This window comes from Hyla sarda, chromosome 1 (genome assembly GCF_029499605.1).
Source record: "Hyla sarda isolate aHylSar1 chromosome 1, aHylSar1.hap1, whole genome shotgun sequence".
NCBI lineage: Eukaryota > Metazoa > Chordata > Amphibia > Anura > Hylidae > Hyla > Hyla sarda.
Window position 1 is genome coordinate 304,628,783 of NC_079189.1, and position 27,821 is coordinate 304,656,603.

Sequence of the window (27,821 nt, forward strand, 5' to 3'; positions counted from 1 at the left end):
GTCTAGAAGAGTTCGGAAATTTAGCATTTCTAACTTTTAAGCTCTGAGGAAAATAGACATCCCAAATAATTTATAGATTGATTCACATGTTTGCTTCATAAAGTTGACATGTTTTTTCTTTTGGAAGACATCAGAGGGCTTCAAAGTTCAGCAGCAATTTTCCAATTTTTCCCCAAATTTTCAAAAAGCTGAATTTTTCAGGGACCAGTTCAGTTTTAAAGTGGATTTGAGGGGTCTTCATATTAGGTATACTACCAGAATGCTACCAGAACAGTGGACCCCCCCCCCCACACACGTGACCCCATTTTGGAATCTACACCCCTCACAGAATTTAATAAGGGGTGCAGTGAGTACTTACACCCCACTGGCGTTTGACAGATCTTTGGAACAGTGGGCTGTGCAAATGAAAAATTTAATTTTTCATTTTCATGGACCACTGTTCAAAAAATCTGTCAGACACCTGTGGGGTGTAAATGCTCACTGCACCCCTTATTACATTACATGAAGTTTTCAAAATGTGGGTCACATGTGGGGGGGTCCATTGTTCTGGCACTATGGGGGCTTTGTAAACACAGATGGCCTTCAATTCCAGCCAAATTCTTTCTCCAAAACCCCAATGGCGCTCCTCCTCTTCTGAGTCCTGTAGTGCACCCGCAGAGCACTTTACATCCACATGTGGGGTATTTATATACTCAGAAGAAATGGGGTTACAAATTTTAGTTTTTTTTTTCCTATTACGCCTTGTGAAAATGAAATATTTGGGATAACACCAGCATTTGAGCGAAAAAATAAAATATTTTCATTTTCAACAAAAATTCTTCAAACACCTGTGGGTAGTTAAGGCTTCCTATACCCTTTGTTACGTTTCTTAAGGGGTGTAGTTTCCAAAATGGGGTCACGTGTTTTTTTTTTTTTTGTGTTTATGTCAGAAGGCTGTCTGGGCATGCTGGGAGTTGTAGTCTTGAAACTGCTAGAAGCAGCAGTGAAGATCACTTTACTGCAATCTTCACTGATGCCGACGCTGCCTCCTCCACTTGCCTGCCGCCGGTCTGTGCTGCCTGCGCCGGTCCTGCGGTATGTTCCCCGCCCCCCCCCCCCCAACGGATGGGTCATCTTCCCCCGCTCTACCCGGACTTCTAGGGGAGGGTAGAGCGGGGCACCTGAACTTTAACCCCCTGGGGGGCTTGCAGAAGTTGTCGCCCGCTGGTAACATTGGGACTTCTGCCTGTTAACCCATGTGATGCCGCGCATCGCCGGGTTAACTGAATGACATATATATGTCAGGGTGCGCGAACTACCAGCATAACCTGACGTTTACATAAGTAATTCTGCAGGAAGGGGTTAACTATCTTTGTCACCCTCCTCTGCACCCTCTCTAGTTCAGCAATGTCCTTCTTATATACAGGTGCCCAAAATTGGACACAATACTCCATATGTGGTCTGACTAGTGATTTATACACGAGCCTCTATGCGTCTATTGATACATCCCATAACGTTATTAGCCTTGGCAGCAGTTGCCTGGCACTGATCACTAAAGTTGAGCTCATTGTCCACCAGTAGCCTAAGTCCTTTTCGGTAGTAGTTTTACCAAATTTTTTATTATTTAGCACATTATTGTACATTTTGTTTTTACGGTGCATAACCTACATTTATCCACATCTGCAAAGTTAATAATTTTTTTAACAACACTTCACTACCTTCTTGTTTTAGTAGTCTAAACGCTTTTCTCAAATCTCTAACTGTTTTGGTTAACCCAAATTGGTTTTCTTCTGTTTCTAACATATTTTTTCCCATAGGGTATATGTCGTTCAGAAGATCTATTCAGGATCCTCTTAAAAATGTCCCATTGTACTTTTATTACAGAGGACACGGTCCCAATCTATGTCAATGAGGTCCTCTCTTAGTTGGTGAAAACTGGCCTTCCTAAAGTTCAACCCCTTGCCACAGAACGCCGGGTATACCCGGCGCTGAGGCACGGGAGGGTTATGAAGCGAGCTCAGGAGCTGAGCTCGCATCATACCCGCACGGTCTGGCTGCTATCAGTCTAAAAGTGAAAGTAAAAGCACCCCGGCAGCTCAGTCGGGCTGATCAGGACATCGCAATAAAATTGCGGTGTCCCGATCAGCTAGGACGAAGCAGGAGGGTGCCTTACCTGCCTCCTGCACGTCCGAACGGTGATTGATTGCTACAAGCCTGAAATCCAGCCTAGAGCAATCAACCGCCAATAACACTGATCAATGCAAAGCTATGGCTTTGCAGTGATCTGTGTAAAAGATCAGCGTGTGGAGTCTGATAGCCCCCTATGGGAGATAGAACACTGGAAAAAAAAAAAGTGAACAAAAAAAGTTAATAAAGATCATTTAACCCCTTCCCTAATAAAAGTTTGAATCACTACTCTTTTCCCATAAAAAAATAAACATATGTGGTATCGCCGTGTGCGTAAATGTCCGAACTATAAAAATATATCGTTAATTAAACTGCACGGTCAATGACGTACACGCAAAAAAATTCCTAAATCCAAAATAGCGTATTTTTGGTCACTTTTTATAACAAAAAATGAATAAAAAGCGATCAAAAAGTCCAATCAAAACAAGAATGGCACCAATAAAAACTTCAGATCACCGCACAAAAAATGAGCCCTAATACCGCCCTGTACATGGAACAATAAAAAGTAATAGGGGTCAGAAGATGACAATTTTAAATGTATAAATTTTCCTGCATGTAGTTATGATTTTTTTCCGAAGTAATAAAAAATCCAACCTATATAAGTAGGGTATCATTTTAATTGTATGGACCTACAGAATACATATCAGGTGTCATTTTTTATGAAAAGTGTACTGCGTGGATTTTTTTTTCCATTTGGCTGTCGATTTTTGGGTAAAATTATTGATGTCATTACAAAGTAGAATTGGTGGTGCAAAAAATAAGCCATCATATGGATTTTTAGGTGCAAAATTGAAAGGGTTATGATTTTTGAAAGGTAAGGAGGAAAAAACTAAACCCCTTAAGGGGTTAAAGGAGTTTTGTGCTGCAGAACAACTAATCCCCTATTCAAAGGATAGGGGATAAGTGTCTGACCGCAGGGGGGTCTTGCCGCCGGGACCCCGCATGATCTCCTAGTGCACAGCACCCTGCTCTCCTAGTGCTCTGTGCAAGAAGACTATCATCCCCCGTATGAGGCAGGGGACAACATGCCTCCTCCATGTTTCTCTATGGGAGAGACAGCAATACAGGAACACTGTATCTCCGCCTCTTCCATAGAGATGAGGGAAAATATTTTGTCAGCTTGGTTTTTCCTGAAAATAACAAGACATGTTCCAACGCTGGTAGGGTCAGTGTCCAGTACATGCAGTACACCTCTGAATACTGCGTAAGGGTGCGTTTACACGTGCAGGCCAACTGTAGGCCAACTCTCCTGTGTGTTTTCCTAGAACCACTGCACTGATTCATAGCTCCAGCCCCCACTTTCTGCAAAACTGTCCCTGAAGGAATTAATATAAATGACATTACAATGCTTGGGCTCGCAGTCTTTTGTCTAACATAACTCTTATTCTTATAAAGGACCTTTAGAAAAGTACAGTATACAGTATATCTCTCATTCTTATAAAGGGCCTACCTTTAGAAGAGTACAGTATATAATATATCACATGTGACTATAACACAAATTATGAATTAACACTATAAAAATAAAAACAGTATGGAGGTGCTAGAAAATATCATTAATCATAATATAATGATATCAATATTATAATATTAATGTAAAAGTTTGAGAAAAACACATTTCTTCTTCATCAGAAAATATAAGACAAAGTGAACTAACATTTTGGAATCCTCCGTTTGCAGAATTGTGCATTGTTCGGTTCCTCTATTATTTCTCCTGGAAATGTATGACTCAATTGACAACTGAATGTTTTTGATTTACATAGTCTGACATTTTGTTACCACTGACTGCACACTGGCCCTGATTTACTAAGAGTTGAGTTGAGTTTTCTGTGTGGTTTTTGTTTCCCAACAGATATATAAGGTTTTCCTACATTTTGCCCTTTTCCCTCCATTTTGCTTTTTTTTTTTTTTTCACCTTCTCTATACTGTGGGGTTTTCTATGGAAACCTTAGTAAATATGTTGGGATTTCTTGAAAATGTTTGGGACACGCCCCTTTTTCAGGTTTTCTCAGTAAAATGGAGAGTTGGCCGTTTTTTTTTTATTCTAGTGCAAATTCTGGCACAGACAGAATTTCTGGCGCACAACCCGACAAAATATGTCAGGTTTATAATAGTAAATCAGGGCCAGTGTGTGTGTGTGTGTAGAGGCACACCATGTTGACAAGAAAAATGGTAATACCAAGTTGTTATAAATGAACCAACCAGGGTGGGGCTTGTAGCTTTTCTACTCCCTCCCATTGTATGTGTGCTTAGATTAACACTGGAGGTGACTGAGGAGCAATCTGCAAGTCGGGCCTATGGCTGCCGTAATTTGGTTCCTGGTTTTATATATCTGGCCAGGTAGGTTAGTTGATAGATCCCGCACCATTTGGGAAACCTTGGCGTTGGTGTGCGGGCTCAAGTGTGTCCTTCATATAAGGATATACTGGCTAATGTCGCAATTTTACATCAGTTTTGAGGGCTAGCTAATGTCATTGTTTACATTAACCACAGTTGTGAAACCACATTGTGATCCATAGGTGCGGGTTCTCCACTCCAATGTAGGTGCACAACTGCACTTGGAGTTGAGCACCTTGTATCACCTTAGATCACATCAATTTAAGTGTTTTTTTAATACTAAGTTGTTCATTAATTTGTATATTTACAGAAGAAATAAGGCTGTGTTCACACAGTGTGTTTTTGTTGTGTTTTTAACAAACATTTTTTGTTCTCATTGGTGAACTCATGGAGAGACATGGGAGCTCACCAATCAAAACAGAATATGCATGTTACAAAAACACAACACAAATGCACATAAATGTGTACATACAACATGAGAATAAAGCAACATAAAGTTCTAAGAAATGTTTCTCCAGAAATGTTATTTAATAGGAGGTATATAAGTCAGTGGTCAGTGTACATATAGGTCATATCTGTCTACAGTATATAACCTCTGTGGTGTATCACAGGTGCAGTGAAAGAAGAATATATGGGAGTTTGCCCTGAATGCTCCAAGCTGATATTACAATCATCATAGTACAAGCACAACATTATGAAGTATGTATAAAGCTGAAATATTTGAAGACTCACCAGGGGTCTTACTCCTTTCTAAACACCCATACTACATATGCACAATATTCTATACATTCCATTCTTTCGTATATTGAACAAATAGGAAAATCAATTAAAACTGTCTAACTGTTAAACAGTGCAAACATAGATAGACAGACTACAGATGCACAAGATTCTCACAGTTGCTCTGCTGCATTTGTAGACTGTCGAGTTTTAGTTTACACCAACTATTGGGTGACCTACTTTACGCTAAGGTAATGCACAAAAATGTTGGTGAATTATTTTGGCAAATGGCATTTTAGGCCTTAGACTTTTATACAATGCCACATCCCTTTTATAGTAGCCCACACCCCTTTGACAAGCTAGGTGCATTTTCCTGTTCTTGTTGGCACACACATCATAGTAAATGTCTCAATTGCTATGCACCACAATTGTTGCACATGTGGAGCAAAAATTCTAACACATCAGACATAGTAAATATGGTACTATATGTATTTACCCTTCTGACAACATCTTCTTTACCCGTTCTCGCTCTGTATTGAGCTCCATCTCTGCACTCTGGCTCCTGAAAAACTTGTCATCTCCTGGTCCATTGGCACTGATAATTGGAGAGGGTAATATCTATGGAGAATAAAATAGGTTGAATTTAATATTCCTATGTAGGTCACTTGTGTCTTATAATGCATTAAAAAAATAATCCAGTGATGGCAACCGGGCTTCTTTTGATGGGTGCAAGGGCAATACAATGATTAAAATGTAAAATAGTGTATGTGTGATATACTGGTATACACGCTAGTTTCACATAGCTGTAAGGGTGAAGTCACAACATGGTTTTTTTGGAAAAAAGTTATATGTAAATAGATGTTAAAAACAGACGCTGCTGTATGCCATCAGTTTCCCATTGACATTATTTAAAAAAAATAAAAAAAACATGGAAATTCCTTGCTTAATTTACTCAGTGTAAACAAACTCTTGGACTGCGTTTGCACTTTAATCATGATTCAATTCAGGCCATATACTTTATTTAAGGGGACTCAATAGCGCAGCAGACTATGCTATTGAGTTATCTAACAATAGGGTATATGGCTTGAATGGAATCACCAGGCACCTGGTCAATAGTGCCCACTACTGCCTGCCACATTATACCAGGAATGGGATGCCGATGGATAACTGTATTGGACAAATGCAGTGTGGACCGGGCTTTAACAACACTGCATGTTGCTGGGTACGGCATTGCGAAATAAAAATCTCTCTCAAGAACTGCAGCCATGGTAAAACATAAAAGATAATGTGTAGCATGCTTCAGCTAATCTTATGCTAGCCATGCCAGGTTAGTGCACCAATTGGTCATATACACTGCTCAAAAAAATAAAGGGAACACTAAGATAACACATCCTGGATCTGAAAAAATTTACTAATTGTATGAAATACTTTCGTTTTTACATAGTTGAATGTATTGCAATACAGGTGACGGCAATCAGACACTGCAACCATATACAACCACAGCAGCAAGGAAATCCCGGTTGACAAAGGTGGGGGTGCAAGCTTAGGAGAAGCAATACAGCAAAAGGCAAATTGAAGACGTAGGAAAAAAGCTGCACCCACTCTGAGATAGATGCCAAGAATGTCTTTATTTTCAGTGTCCAAAAGGCAAAGGCAGTATAAGCTGGAAGTGCGGGGAGCGTACCAATTGACAACTAGTTTCGTGTCGGAAGTGACGTGATTGACAGAAGTATTGGACCCATATTGGTCCAATACTTCTGTCAATCATGTCACTTCCGACGCAAAACTAGTTGTCAAGTGGTACGCTCCCCGCACCTGAGAGCTGCGGCTCTCGCTCCCCGCACTTCCAGCTTATACTGCCTTTGCTGTTTGGACACTGAAAATAAAGACATTCTTGGCATCTATCTCAGAGTGGGTGAGTTCAGCTTTTTTCCTACGTCTTCAATTTGCCACATAGTTGAATGTGCTGACAACAAAATCACACAAAAATTATCAATGGAAATCAAATTTATCAACCCATGGAGGTCTGGAAATGGAGTCACACTCAAAACTAAAGTGGAAAACCACACTACAGGCTGATCCAACTTTGATGTAATGTCCTTAAAACAAGTCAAAATGAGGCTCAGTAGTGTTTGTGGTCCCCACATGCCCGTATGACCTCCCTAAAATGCCTGGGCATGCTCCTGATGAGGTGGCAGATGGTCTCCTGAGGACTGTTCTCCCAGACCTGGACTAAAGCATCCGCCAACTCCTGGTCAGTCTGTGGTGCAATGTGGAGTTGGTGGATGGAGCAAGACATGATGTCCCAGGTGTGCTCAATCGGATTCAGGTCTGGGGAAGGGGCGGGCCAGTCCATAGCATCAATGACTTCCTCTTGCAGGAACTGCTGACACACTCCAGCCACATGAGGTCTAGCATTTTCTTGCATTAGGGGGAACCCAGGGCCAACCGCACCCGCATATGGTCTCACAAGGGGTCTTATCTCGGTACCTAATGGCAGTCAGGCTACCTCTGGCAACCACATGCAGGGCTGTGTGGCCCCCCAAAGAAATGCCACCCCACACCCCATTACTGACCCACCACCAAACCAGTCATGCTGGAGGAAGTTGCAGGCAGCAGAACGTTCTCCACGGTGTCTCCAGACTCTGTCATGTCTTTCACATGTGTTCAGTGTGAACCTGCTTTCATCTGTGAAGAGCACAGGGCGCCAGTGGCGCATTTGCCAATCTTGGTGTTCTCTGGCAAATGCCAAATGTCATGCACGGTGTTGGGCTGTAAGCACAACCCCCACCTGTGGACACCGGGCCCTCATACCACCCTCATGGAGTCTGTTTCTGACCGTTTGAGTGGACATATGCACATTTGTGGCCTGCTGGAGGTCATTTTGCAGGGCTCTGACAGTGCTCCTCCTTGCCCAAAGGCGGAGGTAGCAGTCCTGCTGCTGGGTTGTTGCCCTCCTACGGCTTTATCCAAGTCTTCTGATGTACTGGCCTGTCTCCTGGTAGCACCTCCATGCTCTGAACACTATGCTGACAGACACAGCAAACCTTCTTGCCACAGCTCGCATTGGCACAACAGCATATGAAATTGATTGTCAATCAGTGTTGCTTACTGAGTGGACAGTGTGATTTCACAGAAGTGTGATTGACTTGGAGTGGTTTTGTTTAAGTGTTCCCTTAATTTTTTTGAGCAGTGTATATTAACAGTATATGTCTGTCGGCATCCCTATTTCAGCAAATGCATATACTATTAATAGGAGCAGCGTACCCCATTGATTTCTATGGCCAAAAGAAGTCACCTAATGACTCAGTTTAGGAAATATGCACTATTTACAGTGGACTCAAAAGCACAGCAGCCAGTATTTGAGAATATTGCATATGTCCTGAATGGAGTTGCTGGGTGACTCAGTTTGGCCATAGAGATCAATGGAGTCCACTGCACCCGTTAACAGTATACAGAATGCTGACAGATACGACTAATGGGTGCACTACCTTATTGAAAGCTAGCCTTAGCAGTTACTTCACATGAGAAAGCAGCAGAAAGCTCTTGTGCTGGTTACTGCATGCAGTTTGGTTGCAGTTTCAACACATAAGCCAAAGACTGCACAGTGTAAGAGCAGCCTTAGGCTAGGTTCTTAGTGTTCCCATTAGTCATATCCCCTGGCTTACTGCCGAAAATAAGATCCTGAAGTATACTGTTAATGGACCCCATCGATTTTAATGGCTGAACGCAGTCACATAGGCCCTCATTTACTATTGCAAACCCGACATGCTTTGTAGGGTTGTGCGCCAGAATTTGCTCCAGAATTGAAAACCGCCCGACTAACTCTCCATTTTCCTAAGAAAACCCGAAAAAAGGGGCGTGGGCATAGAAAGGGGCGTGTTCCCGACATTTTCACAAAACAAAAACATATTTACTAAGGTTTCTACAGAAAATGTGGTGGATTTCAGCTGAGGAAAACCCCATAGATCAGAGCATGTGTAAAAAAAGCAAAATGTAGGGAATGTGGAAAATGTAGGGAAACCTTAGTAAATACCATGGAAAAAAATTGCAGGGAATTAAAACCCACAAAAAAACCTACACTCCACTCTTAGTAAATAAGGGCCATAGTGTAGGCAGTATGAGCTATTTTAAGAAAATTCAAAAGTACGGTTTGCTGCGCTTTTGAGTCTGCTAAAAATAGTACATGTGGCATGTGGCCCACTAGGTAACTCAGTTCGACCATAGAATTATTGGGGTCCGCTGCTCCCATTAACATTATATGTCAGCAGAATGTTTTTGGTGGGATGTCGACGGATACGGCTAATGTGAGCCCTAATTGTTAACCTACCCTAATTCACACATTTAAAAATTCTACTGATGTATTTTACTTTACAACAGCATTATTATCGGCAATCTGCAAAAAACACAGAGCTTGCCAATTACGGACAAAAATACGCACGTAAAATAAAATATGTCAGTACATTTTACAATGTGTGAACTTAATATGTAACAGATGGATGCCTCTCCTCCTTCCCTTCAAGTCTCATGTTGACTTTTTTACAGCAGTGTGACATGCTCTTAGGTTATGAAAGATGATATTTACTAGCCACTATGTCAGGAACCAGAAATAGTCCACCCTGTGGACTATTGCCTTGTGTTAATTGTGAAATGCAAATCTTAAAAGAAGAGTTCCTGAATTGGCTATGTATGTATTACACATATATTCTGTATGGTTAAATAAAGTTCATTTATACAACATTTTTCCTTTTCATTTAGCTTCATGCTTATCTGCAATTTCAAGGCAATAATCATACAACAGCTTGTTTAAAACCAACAGAGTTTTTCTCCCATCTGTTCAGTGCCCTGAGATGGCAGTGGGTAATCCAGTAGGCTTCTCCAGCGTCTGGCAGAGTGTATGATGCCTGAAAGCCAGGATATCACACTGCCAGCCTATGGTATTGCCGAGCCCATCACTAGAGTGATAGAAAGCAGTTTAGGTGGGTGTGGGAAGTACATGCAGAAACAATTCAACAGAGGGAAAAGACGGACCTGAACATGAAATAGAATGAGAACAATTATAGATACAGAAACATGGAAAAAATATCATATCTGAGATTGTGAACTCAAAATAAACTATAGATGCTGACCATTATACTGTATATAAGCAAGTAGATGGGTACAGCGCCACAAACACAGGGTGAGCTTGACATAACAATCAAATAATCAAAAATCTGGTGCAAATGGAGCTAAAAAAAATGACATGACTTGTACCACATCTTTAATGTCCCAAATGTATCAATCTACCCTTAAACCCAAACTGTCTGGTTTTGTCCATAACAACCAATCACAGCCCAGCTTTCATTTGACCAGAGCTGACTAAGATTTGAAAGTTGTGATAGGTTGTTATAGGCAAATCACACCAGTGTTTAACAGTTTTTAATTCTCCATTCCCAGCCCCCCCACCTCCACCCTCTGTGTTAATCAGATCTTTGCTTTAGTCCTGCAATCATGGCTATAAAGCAGACCACCTTCATGAAATAAAATGGCACTATCAGACACAATAAAGTATAGTGCATACAAAAAAATATACTGTAACAGTGTTTTTTAATGTACACATAGGGTAACTAAGGCATTTCCATTTCCTTTAAAGGGGTACTCTGCTGCTCGCCATTTGGAACAAACTGTTTGGAACGCTGGAGCCGGCGCCGGGAGCTTGTGATGTCATAGCCCCGCCCCCTCATAACATCCCGCCCCCTCAATGCAAGTCTTGCATTGCAGGGGCAGGGCGTGATGTCATGAGAGGGCGGTGCTATGACATCACAAGCTCCCGGCGTTGGCTCCAGTGTTTGGAACAGTTTGTTCCAAACGCTGAGCAGCGGAGTACCCCTTTAACAATGTCAATTGGAATCAATGTTCTGGAGATCATATATTATATGGTGACTTAAAATTGACCTATTCAAGATGCCTTACTTGCTGGGCAGTGATATTAAGAGCTGGATTTGTCAGTTCAGTTTTATCCTGAGATTTCTCTCTTGCCAGTCGGGCAGCCTCTCTTACTTCCTGGAACTTTTCTGCAAACTAAAGAAAGGAAAACGTTATTCAGAAAACCCTATTGATTCTATTACATAGTTTTACAGATTCAAAATCACTTTCTAGATGTACTTTCAACTTTGTAAATGAAACCCTGGGCACTCCAAAAATAAAGCATATTCATCTGCCCCAATCCCCCTGTGCTGCCGTTCTTACCTCTCACCATTCTTGGCTCTGAGCGAGTAGCACAAGCAATGTAATACAAACAAGCAGCACTGAATGTAGCACAAGCAATGCCTGTATTAATGTGGTTTTTGCTTAGGCGCGAAACAGATGTTGCTTGTTTGAATTTGTCTGTTGTCTTGTCCCCCACGCGGAAGCAATAAAGTGTCTTGAATATTCATGGTGAGTGCTGCTGTCTTTATATCTACTATCACATGGGACTATAGAAGACTTATCTGTGTGCCATTAAAATGCTAAGCAGTCACACTCCTTCATGAATAGTAGGCATGAGCATGGTTGTTATCAATGTTTTGCTACTGTATAGCTTCCCTGTTAAACATTGTGGCTTCTCTGTGACTCTGTGCCCTTGTATGGCCTTTTCTGTAACTTTAAGTATATGTGATCTTACTTTCTGTGATTAATTAGGTTTTTCTATAGTTTCAGTGGCATAAAAGTAGTATTGAAGTTGTTAAAACTCATATGTGTTTATGCCAGAAACCATTTTGTTCTGCTGAGAAGACATGATTATTAAGCTTAACTGGCCACTGTCATTTGGAAAAACTTTTGACATGTCCAAGCAACATGTCAACATGTCAAAAGTTTGGATTGGCGGGGGGTCTGAGTGTTCAGACCACCACAGATCAAGAGAACAAGCCAGGAGAAGTTTGCAGTCAGGGTGTTCTCTCCCGGCAGGGAGTCAGGGATTGTGGATATTGTATCACCCGACGCCCGGGACATGAAGTTCCGGGCGCCGGGCAGGTGAATTCTTCAGGCATTTAGCCCTGCTTCGGGCAAGCAGGGCTAAATGCCTAAGGAATTCACATACAATGGGGCAATCATTCTCGCCCCGTCACTAAACTCCTAGAGACTGCAGATGTATGCTGCAGCCTATAGCGAGCCGCTCAGGACGTCGGCGGCCCAATGTAGGTGCGTGCGATGACGTCATTCATTACCTCCATGAGACCAAGGATGTGGTCCAGCAACATAACCGCCAACCCCCTGAACCTGCCAGAGCGCACATGGGGATGGAGGAGGGGGTTTGGTGAATCAGTGAAAGATGTGGCAAAGGAGGAGAGAGTGTAATAGAATGGCACAGGGGGGGGACTGTAATATAATGGCATGGGGGGGCTGAAATATAATGACACGGGGGGGCTGAAATATAATGGCACAGGGGGAGCTGAAATATAATGGCGGGGGGCTGAAATACAATGGCACATGGGGGGCAGAAATATAATGGCACGGGGAGACTGAAATATAATGGCACAGGGGGAGGAGGGGCTGAAATATAATGGCACAGGGAGAATCAGAAGGGGGAATATAATGGCACAGGGGAATGATATGGCACAGGGTGTGATAAGGGGAGGGGGAATGAACGGTCACAGGATGGTAGCAGCTTTTCTAATGCTGATACTGGTACTACATTGTGCATTGTCGACGCGCAACATGATGCATGCAATTGGCAGTATAGAAAGGAGTGTGTTATCAAACTATGTAAGGGCGTCACCATGAAAAGTTCAGAAAGCTCTGAGTTATTAGTCAATAAGTTTAAATGGGAGCCCTTCCTGCCTTCCTGGGGGAGCTCTACCTAATGGGGGTCATTTCTATCTGGGGCTCTGTCTGGTAGCTCTACCTTTTTACCAACTGGGGGGACATATATATATCTGGGGCCCTATTTACATACTAGGGGAGCCCTTCATGCCTGTCTACGTGATGAGGGGGCATACCTACTTAAAGGAGGGACTACCTATTTAATGGGGTGACATGCTGGTCTGCCTATTAAGTTTCTATTAATAAAGACCTTATTCACGTACTATTTTGGTTGAAATTATTTTATGTATCGTCATGAGGGACAAGTGGATCGTCATGAGGGACAAGTAGATTGTGTTCCGTTTTAGTCCCTTGGACACATAGTTTTTTTTTTTATAGTTTCCACACCCCTGTAAGTGTCACGTGATTGAGACAAACTCTCAATGCAAGTGTGTCTGGATTACGTGACACAGAGGCAAGGAGAGGAGCACACCACAGCACAGACTTCTCCCAGCTCGTTTTCCTGATGGGAGGAGGTCTAAACACTCGGACCCCTGCCAATCAAAACATTTGACATGTCGCTAGGATATGTCAAAAGTTTTTTCAAATGGTGCTTGTAGTAAATAGATAAAGTTGTGGTGCTGAATTTCATATTTCTGAATTATATAGTTGGTTTCTAAGACAGTCCAATGTTTAGTTTTTAGCTGAGTAGAAAGTATGACAGTCAAAGGTCAGTCGATAAAAAGGAATAAAGTATAATCATAATCCTCCCTATTTTCTCTCAAGGAGTCTGAAATAAGAATCTAGAGGTAAAGTTAATGATATGCTAATAATCATCATGTGTAGCAATATTATTCATACGTCATGTATTAATGTGTAATTGGTCAAATGATATCATGCTACTGTCTTTGAATGGATTGCTATAAAAGTAACATGCGCAATAGCTCAAAGACCTGCTTGTTCACTCCATTGAAGTGTGTGAACAGAGGTTTTTCCACTATAGCAACCTATAATTCCTTTTTAATTAACTAGACCACTGCTGGGACCCTTTGAGTAGATTGATTGTTCTTCCAGATTGATGCATCGACAGTAGAGTATCGTCATGCTGAGCCATTACCACCAAATGTGAACACAGCCTAGAGGAACTAAAGATCTTTCTAGTTTAGTTTTTAAAAGGTTCTTGTCAACAAGAGGACAACCTTGACCCTTAGGCCCCTTTCACACCGCACTACAATTACTCCGTTTTAAAGATCCGTACGAAGTTACGTCTGAAAATCAGCTGTAAAACGGCAGTTACAAAATCCTATACGGCCGTTAGATAATCCCATTATACTCTATGGGATTTTTCTAATAGCCGTTTTAACCCGTTATAGCCAGTTATTAATAACAGCTGTTCTTTTGTGATGGAAGATCATAACGGGAGAAATAGTGCATGCACTATTTCTCCCATTACTATCTTCCATCACAAAATAACGGGCTATAATTGGTTAAAACAGCTATTAGCTGATTTTCAGACAGAACTTCGTATGGATCTTTAAAACGGAGTAATTTTGTAGTGTGAAACAAGTCTTGCAGTTAAAATAAGGCTTCTGGATAAAGTATTATGGTCAATCATTCCCCAAGTAAACATGTAAGCACACTCATGAATATGGAAAAAGCCTGGTCTTTATTGTATATTCAGTCATGCAAGACTGATCATATCTTTTATGTTGACATTAAAATCATAAATGTCAGCAGAAAATCTCTATGACAGGTGGAGTCTGAATAAACAATTGTTTGTTCAAAACCCTCCCATTGACATACTTACTAGTGCTCAAACAAAGGGTCTTAATTATGAAAATGAATACTCGGAAAAATACTAGGAAAAAACAAGCACCAGGACAAAATAATCATAGCAACAGCTAGGTGACACCTCATGGAGCCGACGCGTTACAGGTCAATAGACCTTTAATCATGCCATGATTAAAGGTCTATAGACCTGAAACGCTTCGGCTCCATGAGGTGTCTCCCAGCTGTTGCTATGATTATTTTGTCCTAGTGCTCATTCTTTCCTGCCTCCTGTATGGATTTCTAATTATTTTTCAATAAAATGTATTTTTATTCAAGTGCTGGCTCCACTCCTCCCCTTTTGGTTTCTGCTTTGAACTAGACCTTTGCCGTGCACTACTGGAAACACGTGAGCTGAGACCCTTTACTTTTTTCTACTCACTTATGTATCCTCTTCTTCCCATGGTTGCCACCTTCTACTGGTTACCTAAAGTACATAAAGAGCTATCGCCCTTGAAATGTCGACCCATAGTCCCTTGGGATAATTACCTCAACCAGAATGTAGGAGTGTATTTAAATCAGGTATTACTCCCATTTGTATTGTCTCTCCACCTCACACATAAGGGAAACGACAGATCTCCTACTAAAATTGGAAGGTACCACTTTAGATGAGAACTCCTGGCTCAGCGTACTATCATCATAACCTATTCAAGTTGCACTGCTAGCATAAAGGGATGAGAGGCGGTCTTCTAGAACTCTCGCCCTGCTCAACCAATAAGCACATGTAGGAGGTGCTGCGGATGACGCCTGCAAATTGGAATGCAGATGGAACATCTCTGGCCAGTAGCTTGGCATCTGACACGCACACCTACTGCATATCTCCCCTGTCCAATTGGGCAGTGGAGAAGTTAGCATTAACTTGATACTTGATTGCGCTGCCTACATATATGCACACTTAATGCTAGCATAATGCCAGACCAATTACTTTCAAATACACACAACGGCTCCTTGGATGTGTCATCTATCCACTGACTATCTTTGCTTGAAATGATGAGCATCTCCTTAGTGTTCCATTAGACACATGGGCTTTGCTCATTATGAATACAATTGCGTCAGTTCTATCTGTTAACTACTGTAATTGTGGGTCCAATGGGGCAACAGTTTGTTTGGAATGCGGCTCCCCTGCTTTAGTTGTAGCCAAAGCTAGGACTACTTATTAATGCTCAGTTATCTATCTGAATTCACATAGGGCACAAACTTTTCTTCAGTTATTACATATCATCATATATTTGTTTGGTTCTATGTGCACATCTATTTTTGCTGTATTGGCTCACTTGACCCTGACAGTATTCCTAATACACATTGTTATTGCTATTTTCTATCCATTTGTTGATCATCATATTTACATCATTGCTATACATCGTGTTTATATCTTGCCTCACCCATTTTAATCATATATATTTATTTTGGGTTGGATGTTTCATCTGTCTGTTGCGGTAAAATGGTTCCCTGATGAACCCGTAGATATTAAACGGGGAGGACACATCGGAGCTGAAGGAATTGTGGAATTTCGAATAAGTTATCTATAATAGGTGTCACACTACAATTTAAGGTGACACTAAGCGATACTGATAGTACAGAAGGTATACTGTATCTGTGATATCCTACAATTTCCTTTGAGATAGTACATTTGTATTGCCTATTGTCATTTGGTAGGTGATACTTGACATTGGCTGCTATATTTCCTATGGTTGGATGTACCTAATTGTGCGTCTCAACAAGTAGGAGTTTTAATTTACTCTTCATCTGTGTTGTTTGTATTGTATAATTTTTTTGGTGATCAGTTTGGTTGCAGGGTCACCTAACATATCACTGACCTGCATACCATTGTACAGATCAGAGGTTAGTTTTTCTGTGATTCTCTATTTCTGTGACCTCTAGAAAAATATAAGTGAGTGCTGGACTACTCTATATCAGTCCACTGTGATTCTTCCCCACGTAAATGGAATATGTGGTTAGTCTATGACAGGAGGAGTCTGAATAAACTATTGTTTGTTCGAAACCCTCCCATTAACTTCACAGTGTAAATGAAAAACTTTCTATATCATCGACAAGTGCTTATTCCTGGCATGTTTTTTGCCCCTGTAGAAGGGAACCTGTCAGGTCCTTGGGGTCCCACACACCAGCCCCGTGACTTGACATGTCGGGAGAATCTGATTTACAAAGCTGTTCTCCTTCCCATTTAATCGCCACCGGTTGTTACTAGTTATACATAAGATTTTGCAATTAAACTGCTGTTTTACCCACAAAATCAGCTGGCCATCAAAGGTGATTGTTAAAAGCCATGCTGGTTTGTGGGTAGTATACAAAACAGATGGTCTTCTTTATTGGTTGGTAAAAATTACAAGATGTCAGAAGAAACAGGCTCGCCGAAGCATCCATATTACAATTGTTTAAAATTGGCCTTACATACAAATTTCACCCAGATTTTTGCAGTCATGTAATGGTGCAGCTCTTAAATGCATCTGAGTGAATGCACCAGTATGTGTTTACTTCGGTTCCACATCTAAGAGTACATTTTGAAGATGATCAGAAACCATTAGGTTTGCTGAATAAGCAATATGTAGGATATGTAGAAGTGGGGACATTTTTTTTTTTTTTTACAAATGTAACAAAATAAAAATGATAAACTAACATCAGAAATAAGGCTCTTAGTGCAGTGTGTATTTATGAATGGGTCACTGGATGTCTATATTCAAGGAATCTGCTTCAAAAACACCATAGCACAGAGGAACGGCTCAGGTGACCCAGCAGTGACTAACTTGAGCAATCATGCATAACGTTTGCAGTGGATAGCTTCAGACAGTTTTATGGTGCAGAAACACACTAAACCTATTCGGGGAAATGTGTGTTGTATAGGGAAGATATCTAGAGTTTAGCTAGGAAAAAACATTAAATACATACTTTGTTGCAGATCAGTTATTGTAAAAAAAAACTTTAATAACTCATTTTGTTAGTACACCAATGAGTTAGGACATATCCATATTTTGTGGCTTCTTGCAAGTCTAATGATACTGATATGAGCACCATTTATTGTTAACAACAAATGACAGGGAACACACAAATTATAGAAATTATGTCTTTGGGAACCTGTATAATTAAACTTCTGTCGTTTCTTCAGATCGGCACATAGAGATGCATTTTATGCTGTGCAAGTTGCTGAGGCTACTGTATGACACTCTGTGAGTTCAGTGCACAAGCGTCAAGTACAAGGACTTGTGCACAGAACTCATTTTACACCTGTCCACACACAACCCAACTACCCAGCATAGACTGCATCACTCCACTTACAATCTGGAGAACGGGCAGAAGTTTGACTTTGCAGGTACACTTTAAACATAGTTCCTTTTGGTGTGTGAAAATGAAAAGTGTTAAGGGTAGTGAATATTATTTCTGGTGCAAACATAAATGTATAGCCCATTCAATGTGTCCCCATTTTGGGTAGACATAGTAAAAGTGGGCCTATGTGTCTTCTCATAGTGGTTTGAAGGCATCATTCCTGAATGTTTTGGGTATTTCTTATTTACCTGGGACAAGTTCTGCTCCGAAGCAAAGCCCAGACCATATACTGTGTTTGCTCGACTGTCAGCCCATTGACCAAATTTCTGTGAAGTCTTGGTGAAGGTCATATTTGGGGTAATAGTGCTATTGATAATAGCCTGTAAAATAAATGGGTCACATTTAGGAAAAAGCTGTTCCATTCTGCATTCTCCAATACATGTCGCACTGTGCCTCACCTTGGTGCCACCAACACTAATAATCCGATACACATTTCTAGTGGCATCAAAGAAGTATGATACAGTAGCAGCATGTTTGCTGGCTGGAATCCAGTTCTTTTTGGTTACAGGATCAATTTGAAAGACATGGGCTCGGGTGCTGAAAATAGGCTGTTCCCTAGAAAAGAAATGGTTAATAATTAAGAAAATATACTATGACAACATGTAACAATGTCTGCTTAAGTCCATACTTTTATAAAAGCTCAGAATTCATCCTATCATAACTTCTACACTCTACTCAATGTGGTAGCTTAGCTCTGTAAAGCCAAGCAAATAGCTTAAAACAGCAGTCAGAGACAGTGACACAGAAGTATGGTTTAAAACAGGGCTTGTTCTGTTTTCATTTATCAGCATGAAACAAAAATACAGCCTTCACGCTCACAAAATACAAACTAAATCTTGCTTGCCAGAGTGATAACTATACCTTAATGTTCCCTGACCATACAGGTGACTTCCTACCAGTCACCCGAACAAACTGTAGACATCAAAATGAGTTACTCATGCACTTTTCAAGTGTACTGTAAGAGGCTATCAGACCTTTCACTCTCCCGGCAGACATCACATTTCCTCACAGTCTTTAATGTAGGCTGAGGTACACCCAGGCCATAATGAAAACCTAGACAGGTAAGGGAGATGAAACGGGCTAGCAAAAAAAAAAAAAAAAAATAGGATGGTGGGAGCTACCCTTTAACCCCTTAAGGACGCAGGACGTAAATGTACGTTCTGGTGAGGTGGTACTTAACGCACCAGGACGTACATTTACGTCCTAAGCATAACCGCGGGCATCGGAGCGATGCCCGTGTCATGCGCGGCTGATCCCGGCTGCTGATCACAGCCAGGGACCCGCCTGCAATGGCCGACGCCCGCGATCTCGCGGGCGTCCGCCATTAACCCCTCAGGTGCCGGGATCAATACAGATCCCGGCATCTGCGGCAGTTCGCGATTTAAATGAACGATCGGATCGCCCGCAGCGCTGCTGGGGGGATCCGATCATTCATAACGCCGCACGAAGGTCCCCTCTCCTTCCTCCGTGCGGCTCCCACCGTCTCCTGCTCTGGTCTGTGATCGAGCAGACCAGAGCAGGAGATGACCGATAATACTGATCTGTTCTATGTCCTATACATAGAACAGATCAGTATTAGCAATAATGGTATTGCTATGAATAGTCCCCTATGGGGACTATTCAAGTGTAAAAAAAAAATGTAAAAAAATGTAAAAGTAAAAGTAAAAAAAAAGTGAAAAATCCCCTCCCCCAATAAAAAAGTAAAACGTCCGTTTTTTCCTATTTTACCCCCAAAAAGCGTAAAAAACATTTTTTATAGACATATTTGGTATCGCCGCGTGCGTAAATGTCCGAACTATTAAAATAAAATGTTAATGATCCCGTACGGTGAACGGCGTGAACGAAAAAAAATAAAAAAGTCAAAAATTCCTACTTTTTTAATACATTTTATTAAAAAAAAAATTATAAAAAATTTATTAAAAGTTTTTTATATGCAAATGTGGTATCAAAAAAAAGTACAGATCATGGCGCAAAAAATGATCCCCCATACCGCCGCTTATACGGAAAAATAAAAGTTAGAGGTCATCAAAATAAAGGATTATAAACGTACTAATTTGGTTAAAAAGTTTGTGATTTTTTTTAAGCGCAACAATAATATAAAAGTATGTAATAATGGGTATCATTTTAATCGTATTGACCCTCAGAATAAAGAACATATGTCATTTTTACCATAAATTGTACGGCGTGAAAACAAAACCTTCCAAAATTAGCAAAATTGCGTTTTTCGTTTTAATTTCCCCACAAAAATAGTGTTTTTTGGTTGCGCCATACATTTTATGATGTAATGAGTGATGTCATTACAAAGGACAACTGATCGCGCAAAAAACAAGCCCTCATACAAGTCTGTGGATGAAAATATAAAAGAGTTATGATTTTTAGAAGGCGAGGAGGAAAAAATGAAAACGTAAAAATTAAATTGTCTGAGTCCTTAAGGCCAAAATGGGCTGAGTCCTTAAGGGGTTAAACAACACAATGTAACTCCAAGTCAATCACACTTCTGTGAAATCACACTGTCCACTCAGGAAGCAACACTGATTGTCAATCAATTTCACATGCTGTTGTACAAATGGATCAGACAACAGGTGGAAATTATAGGCAATTAGCAAGACACCCCAATAAATGAGTGATTCTTCAGGTGGTGACCACAGACCACTTCTCAGTCCCTATGCTTCCTGGCTGATGTTTTGGTCACTTTTGAATGCTGGCGGTGCTTTCACTCTAGTGGTAGCATGAGACGGAGTCTACAACCCACACAAGTGGCTCAGGTAGTGCAGCTCTAGGATGGCACATCAATGTGAGCTGTGGCAAGAAGGTTTGCTGTGTCTGTCAGTATAGTGTCCAGAGCATGAGGCACTACCAGGAGATAGGCCAGTACACCAGGAGACGTGGAGGAGGCCGTAGGAGGGCAACAACCCAGCAGCAGGACTGCTACTTCCGCCTTTGTGCAAGGAGGAGAAGAAGAAGCACTGCCAGAACCCTGCAAAATGACCTCCAACAGGCCACAAATGTGCATGTGTTCATGAAAGCAGGTTCACACTGAGCACGAGTCTGGAGATGCTGTGGAGAATGTTCTGCTGCCTGCAACATCCTCCAGCATGGCCGTTTTGGCAGTGGATCAGTAATGTGTGGGGTGGCATTTCTTTGGGGGGCTGCACAGCCCTCCATGTGCTTGCCAGAGGTAGCCTGACTGCCATTACGTACCGAGATGAGATCCTCAGACCCCTTGTGAGACCATATACTGATGCGGTTGGCCCTGGGTTCCTCCTAATGCAAGACAATGCTAGACCTAATGTGGCTGGAGTGTGTCAGCAGTTCCTGCAAGAGGAAGGTATTGATGCTATGGACTGGCCCGCCCATTCCCTATACCTGAATCCAATTGAGCACATCTGGCACATCAGGTCTCCATCCACCAACGCCACGTTGCACCACAGACTATCCAGGAGTTGGCGGATGCTTTAGTCCAGGTCTGGGAGGACATCCCTCAGGAGACCATCTCACCAGGAGCATGCCCAGGCATTGTAGGGAGGTCATACTGGCATGTTGAGGCCACACACACTACTGAGCCTCATTTTGACTTGTTTTAAGGACATCACATCAAAGTCGGATCAGCCTGTTCCACTTTGATTATAGGTGTGACTCCACTTCCAGACCTCCATGGGTTGATAAATTTGATTTCCATTGACGATTTTTGTGTGATTTTGTTATCAGCACATTCAGCTATGTAAAGATGAAAGTATTTCATACAATTAGTTCATTCAGATCTAGGATGTGTTCTCAGTGTTCCCTTTATTTTTTTGAGCAGTGTATATTGAAGTACAGGTGAAAGTGGCTAATTTCAACAATAGACAGGACGTGTTACGAATTTTAAAATCTACATCATGTCCTAAAATCTGAATTTTTTTTCACAAATTGTGACAGGGATTTTGATGAATCCATTTATTTGATTATTTGACAATTTATTAGTATTGTTTCATGCAACTATGAATGTCACTTTTTTTTTTAACGCTAATAAAAAATAGCTTTTTTTAAACTCAATAAAAATATTGAAAAAGGTATCCACCAATCAAATGACTATTATTAAAGAGGAAAGCAAACCAATCACTGATGATAATGAATGTAAATAAGACATACCAGAGCTGCACGACTTGGGAACACTGAAGCACAACAGTACAGGAGGTGGGACCAAATTGTTTGGATGCGCTGCATCACTCATCTCTCTCCGCAACCCCTCCCTCTCTTGCTTGAATGATGTTCCTCTACACTGGAAGATGGGCCCTGAATGCACTAAAGCATAAGAGGGAAGGTTGAGGGAGTAAGGACGTGAGTGATGCTGTAGCCTGCTTGGTCCCGCCTACTGGACACGTATACCCACCAAATAAAGTTGATCAGAACAGAAAGGAGTGCAGCACTGGCATTTCTGATTTATTTTAACTATCATCAATGCAACGCCTATAGCTCATATCACGGATATGACCTGACAGACTGGTCTGACAATACTCATCTATCCAATTTCCCATTTGGCTGATTCAATACTCACTGGGTTTCTGCTGATCACCATTTCCTGGTCCTATCTTGACAGACAGGAAATGTCTGCTCAGCCAGTCACTGGCTTAGATAGTTCACTGCTGCAGCCAGTGATTGAGCAAAACTTCCTGTGTATCGAGGCAGGGCCAGGAAGTCGTGAAGCCCAATTTCTACCTTAGTATCGACAATGTTACAGCCACTATCTCCAGCGTCTGGATGGGTCAGATGGCAGCAGCTAACCTATTATAATTTTCTGAAGGTGTTGTGCATAACACTATAAAAACAGAACTCATTCTGAAAAATTATATCCTGTTTTTTATTTTGAACCCATTACACCATAAATGCCATGTTTGATCAAAAATGTCATCCAGACCCTTCTTGCACCTGTTTAATTAATAAACCATGATGCCATCACAGTCCACTGCTCTTACAGTAAAGAATCCCCACCTATCATTGATGGTGCAACCATAAAAAGCCCCCATGTTATGGTTACAGGCCTAGATGTAGAAAAAAATCATAAGAAAGATCTCTGTACCGTCCATTCATAGATTTGTACCTCCATCTCTTCAGTCATAAACTATACTTAGTTTGCCTCTAAGCAAACCCCAAATCTGATGATAATCTGCATTATACATCTATCCACTTATTCCTATGCACAAAAAAAGTTTGCATCACCATTTTATCACAAAAAACATGCCTCCCCATCCCCTATAAGGGGTGGCCTCATTTCAGATAGAATGCTAACACACAAACTCTCCTCACCTGGGCATAAAGCCTCTAATTGGGGGTTTGCAGGAACCAGCTTTGAATTTAAAAGGTTTTTGAATTGAATCGCTCCTACATACAATGGGAGAAATGTTAAGTGCACTAAGAGCCTCAAGTTTACTTTTGTGATTAAATATAGAGTGATGCTGCAAACTTCTTTTTATTTGCCATAGCGGCATGTACCCGTGCATTTGGTAGTTGTGCTGGCTATTTCTGTGTTTTTTGCACTCATTCTTATAGCTACTTTGATCACTCCCCTCTTCATTTTCCACACTGAATGGATCAATGCTGTATAGAATCAACAAATGACTTCTACGTACAAATTGCCACACACCTTTTAAAAATAAAAGTTTAATTTATATACGTCATCATCTTCAATGCCCTTGCTAATGGAAAGAGGTTTTCACTCAAAATCTCATACATGCATTATGCATCTCATCCATTAATTCTTTCCTTTACACGGATCAGTCGTCCTGGTCCCTTAGCAGAAAAAAAGCCCCAAAGCATGATGTTTGCACCCCATGCTTCACAGAAGGTATGGTGTTCTTTGGACGCAACTCAGCATTCTTTCTCCTCTAAACACGACGAGTTGAGCTTTTTCATCTGACCATATGACATTCTCCCAATACTAGCAAACTTCAGAAGGGCCCAGACATGTACTGGCTTAAGCAGGGGGATACGTCTGGCACTGCATGATTTGAGTCCCTGGCGGCGTAGTGTATTACTGATGGTAGCCTTTGTTACTTTGGTCCCAGCTCTCTGCAGGTCATTCACTAGGTCCCCCCCCTGTGTGGTTCTGGGATTTTTACTCACCATTATTGTGATCATTTTGACACCACAGGGTGAGATCTTGCGTGGAGCCCCAGACGAGGGAGATTATCAGTGGTCTTGTATGTCTTCCATTTTCTAATAATTGCTCCCACAGTTGATTTATTCACACCAAGCTGCTTGCCTATTGAAGATTCAGTCTTCCCAGCCTGGTGCAGGTCTACAATTTTGTTTCTTGTGTCCTTCGACTGCTCTTTGGTCTTGGCCATAGTGGAGTTTGAAGTGTGACTGTTTGAGGTTGTGGACAGGTGTCTTTTATACTGATAACAAGTTTAAACAGGTGCCATGAATACAGGTAACAAGTGGGGGACAGAGGACACTCTTAAATAAGAAATGACAAGTTTGTGAGAGCCAAAAATCTTGCTTGTTTGTAGGTGACCAAATACTTATTTTCCACCATAATTTGCAAATAAATTCTTTAACCCCTTAAAGGGATTGTGCGCTGCCCTGCAATTCGGAGCTTCGCTCACAAGTTCATTACTCCGAACGCTGTGTGCGGGCTTCCGTGTACCGCTTAAAAAAAAATGTAAAACATTTTATAGAAAATCAGTAATCTAAAATCACCCTATTTTGACCACCTATAACTTTTTCATTTTTCCGTATATAGGGCGGTATGAGGGCTCATATGTACTTTTATCGATACTACATTTGCATATGTAAAATAAAAAAAAAATTTTTTTGAAAGTAGCAGCATTTTTGGATTTTTTCTATTTTTTTATGTTTACACTATTCACCGTACAGGATCATTAACATTATATTTTGATAGTTCGGATATTTACGAACGCGGCGATACCAAATATGTTTATAACAAATATTTTTTTACGCTTTTTGGGGGTAAATGTGAAAAACTGACAATTTTCATTTTTATTGGGGGAGGGGATTTTTTACTTTTTTTGCATTTACGTCCGTGGTCGTTAAGGGGTTAAAAATCAGACAATGTGATTTTATGGATTTTTTTTTCTCGTTATGTCTCTCATCTTTTTAAGTGGGAGAACTTGCAATTTGTGGCTGACTAAATACTTTTTTGCACAACTGTAGATGTTAGGTGTGTTGTGTGAATATTCTTATTGACAGAATGCCTGCAGTACACCCCATCAATCTTCGGACATTTAAGATACAATCAAGCACTAGGCTCCGCATCATGTTTTGCCCATGATCATGCCTCTTTATGGGTATATAGGCTATGATGTAGGACACCATTCATTTGAGCTTTTAAAAGCCACTACTCACTCCCCTAAGGCCATGTTAACAAATCCACTGGGAGGATCTTGGTGCTGATTTTGATGTGGATTTTCAGTGATGAGGGGGGTCTATCTACGTCTGTGCTTTATAAGTTGTTTTATAGCATCACTGTCCTAAATTTTCTTTTCTTTATTTTTTGGGGGAAGGGTGTTTTGGGGTGGGGCAAACCTTGTGCCCCAAATCTTTTTAGACCCACACATAAACCACCACCAGTGTCCGTCGTATCATTATAGTCAACCTCTGTTGTATTATTGTAGTCATAATTGTAGTCAACCTAAATGCCCAATCAGAAAGTATAACTTGTCATTATTTCTGTATTTTACAGTTAAGTAAAGGGATAAGAATCGCAAAGACATGTAATCCCACTGCAGGTATAAAGTATTTTACTTTTTAGAAAAGATATATCCTTTGCCTTTGGACAATTTATTTATATAGGCTGCTCTACACCTGCTCCAGTTCAGCCATGTGGCGCCAAAACTGTAAGTAATATTCCATGCATGATCTGACTATTGATTTGTAAAGAGAAAAAACTATGTTCTTGTCATCTATACCTCTCTTGATACATCCCATTATTTTATTTGCCTTTAGTTTACTGTCCAACAATATCCCAAAGTCTTTTTTTCAGTCATAGTTTTACATCGAGTTAAACGTTTCAAAACATTGCAAAACTCTTACGTTTGTTTTCTCGTCTCGCTACAGCCAGTGAGTGGCTGAAACAGTCACATGTCCAATGTCCAAAGGTACCAAAAAATAGACACGGGTGTGGATTCCTCTAACTTCTGCCATTCTTGAGCCAGTTAATAAACTTATTACTTACTTTTTCTGCTAGTCTTTGAATCCTCATTTTACGTGCCAACTTTTAATGCGGTACAATATAAATGCCTTTGAAAAGTCTAGATGCATAACGTTAACAGTCTTAAAGGGGTGCTCATAGAGAATAAGTTTCTGATCACTATCTTGATCACAATCTCGTGGACAGGGTCCTGCTACTCACCCATCATTGGCTCCCTCTGGCCCCCACCCTCGGAGATCTTCAATGAAGCAATAAGCCAATGCAAAGCCAATAATGATGTTCCAATCACAGCTACAAGTTAACTTTTGCATATAATATAAGAGTAAAGGTGCCATACACCTTAAACAGCTGATTTCCCTATACCACATGAATGCTCAGCAGAGTATGCATGTGTTCTGAATAAAGGGGTGGAAGTAAGTCACAGTGGCTCATATCCCTGAGAACAAAAGGATCAGGCAGTTTAAATTCAACATACCCATTTCTTCATTTCCCCAACATCATCTGTCGAGAGACAGTCAGGTGGCTCTATACACATTGTAGAGGTGCCAGCCCTGCTGAAATTTAGGTGTATGGGGACTTTAAAGTGTTATTCCGGATACTTACATTTTTAAATGTCGCTGGGCCCCGTTATGAAAATAAACAGAACACATACTCACCTACCTCTCACCTCAGGACTCCCCCAGTGATGTCTTCTAGCTCCCTGCTTGTCGCTCTTCTTCCTATTTCTGTAGCATCCTTGTCTTGGCAAAGGCACTGATGTTGCTGGTAATTGGCTGAGCTGGCGGTAACTGTTGAGAAGGTTTTGTTTTGGAAGTAGGAATAAGAACGACAAGCGAAAAGTTGGAAGTTGTCACAGTGGGAGCCCGAAGATAACAAGGTAGGAGAGTATGTGTTTTTTTTATTTTTTTATTAATCATATCATGCCCAGAAACATTTAAAAAGTACCTGATATACCCCTTTTGATTTGGATAGTATGGATTCTTTATGAACAACAAGCTATTTCTATCACTGCAACCCAGCCACATTGAAACTTATTTTCACACATATAAAATGGCACCTCACACTATAGTGCTATATGGAAAGCCACTGAGCTTACCACTAAAAGTCATTTCACTCCAAATATTATACATCTGGATATTGTTGTATCCTTAAATTTTATGAACCCAAAAAGTTTAGCTGAAATGGCCAAAGGCACTTACTTTTTGGCATAACAGTGCACATGTGGTTGTGTGGCTAAGCAATGCAGGGCTATACATTTCCATAGGGTAAATCTGTCATGTAGTTTCTAGAATACTAAATAGCTTTATTCCAATGTAATTCTTGATGGAAATCCAGTATTAGGATGTCGCAGCAAGACAGTGTCTACCACTGGGCAATCGTCATTGTGAAATTCTAATCTGAGTGGCATTCTGCCCTATTATTTTAAAAGAGCATTGCTGCATGCTGGGTAACAAGACAGTGACAACACTGCTGGGAGACCTAGCAATGACATTTATAGAATGAAAAGGCTGCAATTTGAAGTTAC

At 40.9% G+C, this 27,821-nt stretch overlaps 1 protein-coding gene across 4 annotated transcripts in view; it reads right to left on the reverse strand.

Moving 5' to 3' along the window:
- The window catches only part of HOMER3 (homer scaffold protein 3), a 143,290-nt gene that overhangs the window by 24,252 nt on the left and 91,217 nt on the right, over positions 1 to 27,821 (reverse strand). For all 4 annotated transcript variants that reach the window (XM_056518177.1, XM_056518178.1, XM_056518180.1 and 1 more), the window contains 4 exons: positions 18,543 to 18,699; positions 18,333 to 18,464; positions 11,170 to 11,277; positions 5,714 to 5,835 (listed from right to left, as the gene is read on the reverse strand). In XM_056518177.1, coding sequence (XP_056374152.1) covers positions 5,714 to 5,835; positions 11,170 to 11,277; positions 18,333 to 18,464; positions 18,543 to 18,699 — 519 coding nt within the window. The remainder of the gene's footprint in view (positions 1 to 5,713; positions 5,836 to 11,169; positions 11,278 to 18,332; positions 18,465 to 18,542; positions 18,700 to 27,821) is intronic.